The 10,000-nt window shown below is 32.9% G+C and overlaps 4 protein-coding genes across 7 annotated transcripts in view; 3 read left to right on the top strand and 1 right to left on the bottom strand.

Moving 5' to 3' along the window:
• LOC111686872 (probable salivary secreted peptide) overlaps positions 1-434 on the top strand; it is a 4,010-nt gene extending 3,576 nt beyond the window's left edge. Inside the window, exon 2 of the mRNA XM_023449265.2 lies at positions 211-434. Within this exon, the coding sequence (XP_023305033.2) occupies positions 211-387 (177 nt within the window). The 3' untranslated portion in view covers positions 388-434. The remainder of the gene's footprint in view (positions 1-210) is intronic.
• LOC124420761 (protein Wnt-5-like) overlaps positions 1-9,714 on the top strand; it is a 128,123-nt gene extending 118,409 nt beyond the window's left edge. For all 4 annotated transcript variants that reach the window (XM_046954856.1, XM_046954855.1, XM_046954853.1 and 1 more), the window contains one exon: positions 8,061-9,714. In XM_046954856.1, the coding sequence (XP_046810812.1) occupies positions 8,061-9,699 (1,639 nt within the window). In that variant the 3' untranslated portion in view covers positions 9,700-9,714. The remainder of the gene's footprint in view (positions 1-8,060) is intronic.
• On the bottom strand, positions 1,276-1,980 carry LOC111689981 (probable salivary secreted peptide). The gene is made up of 2 exons (XM_023452444.2): positions 1,652-1,980; positions 1,276-1,577 (listed from the first exon to the last, which is right to left on the bottom strand). The coding sequence occupies exons 1-2, from the start codon at positions 1,835-1,837 to the stop codon at positions 1,401-1,403; spliced, it is 363 nt and encodes a 120-aa protein (XP_023308212.1). The 5' UTR covers positions 1,838-1,980; the 3' UTR covers positions 1,276-1,400.
• On the top strand, positions 6,076-7,947 carry LOC124420762. Its single transcript, XM_046954859.1, has 2 exons — positions 6,076-6,298; positions 7,675-7,947. The coding sequence occupies exons 1-2, from the start codon at positions 6,116-6,118 to the stop codon at positions 7,849-7,851; spliced, it is 360 nt and encodes a 119-aa protein (XP_046810815.1). The 5' UTR covers positions 6,076-6,115; the 3' UTR covers positions 7,852-7,947.
• Positions 9,715-10,000: the final 286 nt, after the last annotated feature.

The following is a 10,000-nucleotide window of genomic DNA, read 5'->3' as shown; positions in this document are numbered from 1 at the left end:
CTTTCCAGATACAATATCCCTTTTGTATCGATTACTTGTAAAATAGTTTAATGTGAGGTTTTATAAGTAAAGAATAGGAATACTCTGTTAAATACCCAAAATTTGAAATCTTTACAAATCGGAAACACCCATCAATGTTTGATCCAACACCAAAGCTTTACTTATATCCTATTTCCCCTATTAATCTTCATATTTATTAAAAAAAAACAGGGCATTGGTAATGGACGCATCATTACCGGAATCAGAGCCTTCGATCAGGTGACAAATGGCACCGGCGGACATGCAACCATTTACTCGGGTGGACCCGGTTTCAATTTTGTCAACATTAAACTGCAGTCACAATACAATTATGGTCTTATGTTCCGTGTAGAAATTTATGGCAAATAACAAAAATATTTTTTAATAAAAAATATATAAAAAGTTTTTTTATTATACTTAAATTTAAAATAAAATAAAAAAATATTTAATTATGTTTATGGTTTAATATGTATGTTAATTAAAAATTAAAAATAATTTTATAAATAAAACCAAAAGTTTGTAGTAAAAATGGATATGCTACTAAAAATTGTATTCATATTGAAAAAAATAAAAATAAAAATATTTATAATTTAAGAAATCAATAGAAATCTCTGGTTTGCAAGATCTCATAAATGCCAATGAAATCTCTGTCTCTAAAACTTTTTTTTTGGTGGATTCGCCGCAAGTGTTTTTTAAATACCATTGACATTTTGTTTATAACTTGAGTTTTTTGAACTTGTAATTGCTTGTTCAGCTGATATTAAATAACATACACGGAGAGCTACACATTTTAAGGAAAATTTAAGGTCTGGTTATGATCAGTGTATTTGCGATCAGTTGTAGTTTAGTTCTAATTCAGTATTAGTTCATTAATGGCTTTATTCTAGTTAAAGTTCATTCAGTTAAAGTTTAGTTCTATTTCAGTTCTAGTTTAATTCTAGTTCAGTTCTAGTTCAGTTCTAGTTCAGTTCTTGTTCAGTTCTAGTTCAGTTCTAGTTCAGTTCTAGTTCTAGTTCAGTTCTAGTTCACTTCTAGTTCAGTTCTAGTTCAGTTCTAGTTCAGTTCTAGTTCAGTTCTAGTTCAGTTCTAGTTCAGTTCTAGTTCAGTTCTAGTTCAGTTCTAGTTCAGTTCTAGTTCAGTTCTAGTTCAGTTCTAGTTCAGTTCTAGTTCAGTTCTAGTTCAGTTCTAGTTCAGTTCTAGTTCAGTTCTAGTTGAGTTCTAGTCCCGTAGTTTACAAACTCAAAATGCTTTTATACATCCATTTAGACTTATTTTCTTCAAAATAATTTATTTATTTCTTTTAATCCACAAATCTTAAGGGTTTTCACACTGTTTCATAATAAGTAGAGATCCACAAGCAATAAAAAATAAAAAAATTCCCTTTAACGTCCAAAATATTGAATGGTGAAATTCAAAGCTTTGCCACTTTGAGACTTCAAGTGAATAGTAGCATTACGATGACCAGGACCACCTCTTACCAAAGAGGCATAACCGAACTGTTTGCGGCCACCAAAATCCCAGGCTTTAATGGCAGTCAAAGTCACATAGTTGATATGGCCCTAAAATATATGTATACATTTTTTGGTTTATAGAAAAACACTATAGAATAAAAAGTATATAATTTAAAACTTACTTTAGGTGGATAGACAACTTCAGCGGTTTGTTTGCTAAACCAACTGCTAGGCTTATAGACATAATCGGTGGCCAATAGACGATCGTAGGGACCAACATAACCCCAGGTAATATTATTGGCCTGAACTACTACGGTCAGCAATAGTATAGCTCCTGCTAAAATGCTTACTACAGTTAAGGATTTCATATTCTTAATTAATTTTTGCTTAATAGCTTAACAAGTGTGTTTACGTTTTAAATGTCGATATCGTACTAGATCTATATAACAACTTGTTGCGTGTACATATGTTTTATATATCTTTTTAGTTTTAAAGTTGTTTTCACATCTTAAATGTGAATCATAGACACTTGTAGTTCTGTTCTTGACGAATTAATAAATTATTGTTTTTTTTTTAAATTTGTATTGTACTTTTTTCCAGTGTTTGCTAAAATTCTCCGTACAACACTTTGTTATCTTATCAATTAAATAATAACAATTGTTTTTATTTTTACATCAGTCTTAAATAAACAAGATATTTAATTTTATCTAGACACCCGGTGTTGTTTAAATAAAAACAGGCTGCATTTTTTTTTTTCTCTCAGCCTAAAATTAGGCAAAAGTTTTCAATTTTTCTTTAACATTGAAACCGGGGCGTTTTGTGTATTATCTCGAAAAGGGTTAACTATATAAATCTGAAATCGAATCACAAAATCTAAATTTTCCAAAGTTTCTCTTTTAATTTACACCTTAATTTAAATTAAAATTCCTGTATAAATCGTAGTTAAGTTATAATTACATATTTGAAAATAATTACATATTTCAGCGTATTCAAAGTAATTGCAAAGGCTACTTGTTCAATTTAATCCTTTTTTCCCCAAATAAACACACCTACGGGAAAACAAATGCAAAAATAATTTCAATGTGTCAATTACCTAATTATCTAATCATTTGCAAAATAAATAAATCTAAAATCACAAAAACGACCAATAATTATTTTTGAACTTAACTAAACCCAGAAAAAATCCTCTTTTGTTATTGACAATTGATATTGACATTGATTCAACATTTATATTGAGGTTTTAATATCATCATTTGAACACGAAACTATATTATTATAATGTAGTGTTTGTATTTATACCCTACGCTTTTGATTAAAGGATTTTAAAGGCTTGCTTTGCTGTTTGTAATGGCCAAAAACTAAGATTACAAAATGTGAACTAGAACTGAACTAGTACTTATAGAACTAAGCTAGAAAAGAACTGAACTAGAACCGAACTAGAACTGAACTAGAACTGAACTAGAACTCAACTAGGACTGAACTAGAATTGAACTAGAACAAGAACTGAACTAGAACTAAACTAGAACTGAACTAGAACTGAACTAGAACTGAACTAGAAATGAACTAGAACTGAACTAGAACTGAACTAGAACTGAACTAGAACTGAACTAGAACTGAACTAGAACTGAACTAGAACTGAACTAGAACTGAACTAGAACTGAACTAGAACCTGACTAGAACTGAACTAGAACTGAACTAGAACTGAACTAGAACTGAACTAGAACTGAACTAGAACTGAACTAGAACTGAACTAGAACTGAACTAGAACTGAACTAGAACTGAACTAGAACTGAACTAGAACTGAACTAGAACTGAACTAGAACTGAACTAGAACTGAACTAGAACTGAACTAGACTGAACTAAGAACTGAACTAGAACTGAACTAGAACTGAACTAGAACTGAACTAGAACTGAACTAGAACTGAACTAGAACTGAACTAGAACTGAACTAGAACTGAACTAGAACTGAACTAGAACTGAACTAGAACTGAACTAGAACTGAACTAGAACTGAACTAGAACTGAACTAGAACTGAACTAGAACTGAACTAGAACTGAACTAGAACTGAACTAGAACTGAACTAGAACTGAACTAGAACTGAACTAGAACTGAACTAGAACTGAACTAGAACTGAACTAGAACTGAACTAGAACTGAACTAGAACTGAACTAGAACTGAACTAGAACTGAACTAGAACTGAACTAGAACTGAACTAGAACTGAACTAGAACTGAACTAGAACTGAACTAGAACTGAACTAGAACTGAACTAGAACTGAACTAGAACTGAACTAGAACTGAACTAGAACTGAACTAGAACTGAACTAGAACTGAACTAGAACTGAATTAGAACTGAATAGAACTGAACTAGAACTGAACTAGAACTGAACTAGAACTGAACTAAAACTGAACTAGAACTGAACTAGAACTGAACTAGAACTGAACTAGAACTGAACTAGAACTGAACTAGAACTGAACTAGAACTGAACAGAACTGAACTAGAACTGAACTAGAACTGAACTAGAACTGACCTAGAACTGAACTAGAACTGAACTAGAACTGAACTAGAACTGAACTAGAACTGAACTAGAACTGAACTAGAACTGAACTAGAACTGAACTAGAACTGAACTAGAACTGAACTAGAACTGAACTAGAACTGAACTAGAACTGAACTAGAACTGAACTAGAACTGAACTAGAACTGAACTAGAACTGAACTAGAACTGAACTAGAACTGAACTAGAACTGAACTAGAACTGAACTAGAACTGAACTAGAACTGAACTAGAACTGAACTAGAACTGAACTAGAACTGAACTAGAACTGAACTAGAACTGAACTAGAACTGAACTAGAACTGAACTAGAACTGAACTAGAACTGAACTAGAACTGAACTAGAACTGAACTAGAACTGAACTAGAACTGAACTAGAACTGAACTAGAACTGAACTAGAACTGAACTAGAAAAAAGAACTGAACTAGAACTGAACTAGAACTGAACTAGAACTGAACTAGAACTGAACTAGAACTGAACTAGAACTGAACTAGAACTGAACTAGAACTGAACTAGAACTGAACTAGAACTGAACTTGAACTGAACTAGAACTGAACTAGAACAGAACTAGAACTAGAACTGAACAAAATCTAAACTAGAACTGATAGAAAAATTAGCATAAGTCTATAGTCCATACTAACTGCTTTAGCTTATTGTATATTCGACCATTACGTATCGAAGTTTTTTACTCTTGTACATACATAGATATTTAAATAAACAAAAATGTGTATTTAAATAATTTTCATACGAAATCATTTATTTTACAATTTTAATTAAAAGTCTACAAAATAAACTCCATTTATAATAATAACAGTAAATAGTTTTTCGGCGTATTTCATATAATTTATCTTTGCATTAATTAACTAAAAACAAATACAGTTATATGACCATAAATGTCAATAATGAAATTATAGCCATGATTACGTTGAGATTTTAAATGAATGACAGCATAATTGGTACTGGGCCCACCATCCTTTAAGGTGGCATAACCACCATTGCCATTTTTATATTGATCGGTTACTTGAATTTGTGTTATTGTTCGACCATAATGCAAATCACCAGGCTAGAAATTTTTAAACAAAATAAGAATTTATTTTTGTTAGAAGAGAAAAAAAAGAGAAAAACATACCTTTGGTCTAAACTCATAATCTCCCACTTATAACACGCATAGTTTTGGCCTTGTCCATAACAATTTGCCTAATCATATGCACATCTCGTTGACTACGTGCTCCCCAAATGGCATCATGAGTGTTAATATTTTCACTTTTGGCCGCTAAAAACATCTTTATGAGTTAACAACACATTCAGTATTATTAATATTAATAAAATTTTTAATTTGTTTAACATTTTTTTTGTTTATTTGTGAAATATTTTGTCGATCTTTTTTATTAAAGGGATGTATTATTTTTATGAGATGCTGGCAGCAATTACGATTTCAAACTAATTTAATTAGCTCCAATAGCAATTTTCTCAAGCCAGCTGGTTTTTATTATTTATTTATCTTAAACATTTTGAGTGTATTTGCTCTATATTATTTCGCAAACCGACAGAATACACAAATGCGATTATTGTAAGACGGGGGGTTTTTTGCGAGGGAATTGAAAGCCACGTACCACAGCATGTTTTATTTATTATGTAGACAATACTTAACAACTATTAAATATGAATCACTTAGGGAAAATTATTCTCGTACAACGACCACATTATGTATTAGCTAGTTTAAGTTTTATTGAGAGAAATAAAACTAAACTTAAACCTTACACGAACTGAATTAGAACTGAACTAGAACTGGGAGAGAAATGAACTAGAACTGAACTAAATAATTTATAAGTTTTATTTACAACAGCAAAAAAAAAATAACACTAAAATTTTGTAATTTAATTACAGAAAACTTGTAAAATTTTTACGATAACTGTCATGGGCAAAATTCTTACAAAATCTTCTGTCATATCTATAACAGATAATGAAAGAGATCTAATTTCTCAACTGCTCAATGCAATTGAAGATAATTTTCAGTTTTCCTAAATTTTGTATAAATACAAGAATTTGTCTTTAGTATAAAATAGTTACATTTTTACAACTTATCATAGAAACATGTCCAGATATCTAGTTAGTGCCTTATTGGCGTTTTGCTTTATCGGTGCGATAAGCGCTCACAAAAATAATTATGTCTGGGGTACACATAAAACCAACGAAATTTTGTTGGCCAGACAAATGGTTGTTAAATCTGGATATTTTGGAGTGGTAACCACATACGATTATGTCTACAAAGGAGATGTAAGTCGGAATGGTATTTAACTAGAAACTCTAGATTTAGTTCAGTTCTAGATTAGTTTTAAATCAGTTCTAGTTCAGTTTTAGTTTAGTGCTAGTTCAGTTCTAGTTCAGTTCTAGTTCAGTTCTAGTTCAGTTCTAGTTCAGTTCTAGTTTAGTTCTAGTTCAGTTCTAGTTCAGTTCTAGTTCAGTTCCAGTTCAGTTCTAGTTCAGTTCTAGTTCAGTTCTAGTTCAGTTCTAGTTCAGTTCTAGTTCAGTTCTAGTTCAGTTCTAGTTCAGTTCTAGTTCAGTTCTAGTTCAGTTCTAGTTCAGTTCTAGTTCAGTTCTAGTTCAGTTCTAGTTCAGTTCTAGTTCAGTTCTAGTTCAGTTCTAGTTCAGTTCTAGTTCAGTTCTAGTTCAGTTCTAGTTCAGTTCTAGTTCAGTTCTAGTTCAGTTCTAGTTCAGTTCTAGTTCAGTTCTAGTTCAGTTCTAGTTCAGTTCTAGTTCAGTTCTAGTTCAGTTCTAGTTTCAGTTCTAGTTCAGTTCTAGTTCAGTTCTAGTTCAGTTCTAGTTCAGTTCTAGTTCAGTTCTAGTTCAGTTCTAGTTCAGTTCTAGTTCAGTTCTAGTTCAGTTTTAGTTCAGTTCTAGTTCAGTTCTAGTTCAGTTCAGTTCTAGTTCATTTCAAGTTCTAATTCAGTTCTAGTTCAGTTTTGGTTCTGTTCTGGTTCAGTTCTAGTTCAGTTCTAGTTCAGTTCTAGTTCAGTTCTAGTTCAGTTCTAGTTCAGTTCTAGTTCAGTTCTAGTTCAGTTCTAGTTCAGTTCTAGTTCAGTTCTAGTTCAGTTCTAGTTCAGTTCTAGTTCAGTTCTAGTTCAGTTCTAGTTCAGTTCTAGTTCAGTTCTAGTTCAGTCCTAGTTCAGTTCTAGTTCAGTTCTAGTTCAGTTCTAGTTCAGTTCTAGTTCAGTTCTAGTTCAGTTCTAGTTCAGTTCTAGTTCAGTTCTAGTTCAGTTCTTGTTCAGTTCTAGTTTAGTTCTAGTTCAGTTCTAGTTCAGTTCTAATTCAGTTCTAGTTCAGTTTTAGTTTAGTTCTAGTTCAGTTCTAGTTCAGTTCTAGTTCAGTTCTAGTTCAGTTCTAGTTCAGTTCTAGTTCAGTTCTAGTTCAGTTCTAGTTCAGTTCAGTTCTAGTTCAGTTCTAGTTCAGTTCTAGTTCAGTTCTAGTTCAGTTCTAGTTCAGTTCTAGTTCAGTTCTAGTTCAGTTCTAGTTCAGTTCTAGTTCAGTTCTAGTTCAGTTCAGTTGAGATCTAGTTTAGTTCTAGTTCAGTTCAGTTGAGATCTAGTTTAGTTCTAGTTCACGTCTTGTTTCTGAAATATTTTCTTAATAAAACTCTATTTTTCTTACCTTAGAGCCCAACATCTCCTAAAATTTCGTATATCAGAATAACCGATGTTAAACCTTTTGGCGGCGCTACTGCTGTAGTAACTACTGGAGGTCTCAATACTGATGCCGTTACCATAACATTTACTAGTCAACGTGGTTTCGGCATCAAAAGTATGGTGGAAATTTATGGAACTTCAAATTAGTCTTAAGTTGTTTAGCTTTAGAGAAAACATACATATATGTAATAATTTTAAGGTCAATCGAAACAATAAATAAATTGTAAAAATATAAGTAAAAAATTGGTTTATTCTAAAAATTTTTACTTGAGTCTAAAAGTCCATTAATTGTTGCTAAATACTAAATTATTTTATTCCTTAAATTAAGTTTTAAATTTTCTTTTATTTTCTTACAGAGCACTTGGTTTAAAATCTCCCTTCATTGAGTTTCGAAATGAATTTGAAGTGCTGGCGAACAATAGTATACCCCTTAATATAACAAAAGACGAACAGGCCTTAATGCATCAAGAGGGTCTACGAAAGTTGGGTACATTTATAAAACCTGTCGATTTAAGAGATTCCGAAACGGGGTTTGTCAAAGCTAATCTTACAAAAAAAGTCGCACCTTCTGTCAGTCAAAGAATGCAAAATCAACGACGACTTCATCCTATTCAAGAGGAAATGGATCAAAAACAAATTATTTTACTCGATGAAGATACAGATGAAAATGGCTTACCTGCCAGTTTAACAGATGAGGATCGTAAATTTATAGTGCCAATGGCATTGAAAAATTCACAACCAGATCCTCGTTATGCACAAACAATGGCTAGAAGTTCTATGTTATCGGCCACCACAAAAGCGACCACAACTACAACGACAACCACTAGGAAGCCCACAACACCGGCTACTCCTGAGTTTGCTTCAAACATAGAAGATTTAAAGAAGCACATATTATTTTTACAGAATCTTACAAAACATGATAGTAATTTTCAATCGAAATTTGTGGTATTTCCAAGTCTACAAAAAGATAAACAGAAAGTTCCTCAACCAGTAGCCACCACATCGATGCCCAAAGTACCCATGAGACCGATATATCAATATGCAGCACCTCCTACACGCAAAAACTCACAAGGTACTTCTTTGAATGTTAACAGCAAAGTACCACAAACACCACCTTTTGGTGGCTACTATCATAATGAGGATGATGAGGATTCTTTGTCGGCATTTCTACAGCCCGTGCATAAAGATAAAATAGCCATAGTACCACAAGTATTACTACTCAATGATCAAAATAAGGATAGTCAAGGCCGAAGAATAAATCCGAGTCCGGCTAGTACAACCAGCACAACAACCACTACAACGACCACAACGACAACCACCACCACTACCACTAGACGTCCTACCAAACCCACTAAATTGCCACCTTGTGTACGAAATCCGGAATCCCCTAAATGTATACGACAACGCAAACGTGAAGAGCAACAGAGACAACGAGATCGTGAGGCTTTGTTAAGGGAACAAGAGAAATATATGCCTCGCTATGAACCCTACATGCAGACTATTAATAACACAAAACGTTTTGCCGTTTCCATCGAGATACCCGATTCCTTTAAAATAAATAACAGCGACTCACGTTACTCAAGAGGAGAAGAAAATCTACAAATTCTTTCACGTTTTGTAAGATCCACCCATAAAAGACGTAATATAGGTGGTGGTTTGGCGGGTCGTTCGTCGTCCAGCAATGATAAATTTGCTTCAAAATATGGTGCTAGTGCTTTTTTAGAACGTGATTCAATGGTAGCGGCAAGTGGTGGGAGAGATTTTCTCATTACAAATCCCGAACAATTTGGTATGTTGCCTCCTAATGCTACGACTGCTAGTCCGACGGTACCCGCCTATTCGGAACCTATCGATTTGAATCCGGATAATTGTTATCAGGTCGATGGCATGACCTATGGCCAGAAGAAACAATGTGTTTTGCATACTAGTGTTATGCCGGCCATAAGTAGGGGCGCGAGATCTGCGATACAGGTGAGTTTCTTTTTAATTATATAATTAATTTATTTACATAAAAATGTATGATTTGACAAACTCCTTGCTCCTTTCTGAGAAAAAATAGAACGTTTATAAAAAAACTTTAATTGATTAGAAATTTTTATGAAATCGGAGGTTGATCGCGACCAACTGCTCATATACAGAAAGTTGATGGCAATTGTTTGCATATAACTTGCAATTGTTTGCATATCACTTCTAGTTCAGTTCTAGATCAGTTCTAGTTCAGTTCTAGATCAGTTCTAGTTCAGTTCTAGTTCAGTTCTAGTTCAGTTCTAGTTCAGTTCTAGTTCAGTTCTAGTTC

This window comes from Lucilia cuprina, chromosome 6 (assembly GCF_022045245.1).
Source record: "Lucilia cuprina isolate Lc7/37 chromosome 6, ASM2204524v1, whole genome shotgun sequence".
In the NCBI taxonomy this organism is placed as follows: Eukaryota; Metazoa; Arthropoda; class Insecta; order Diptera; family Calliphoridae; genus Lucilia; species Lucilia cuprina.
This window is presented reverse-complemented; position numbering and strand designations above follow the sequence as displayed.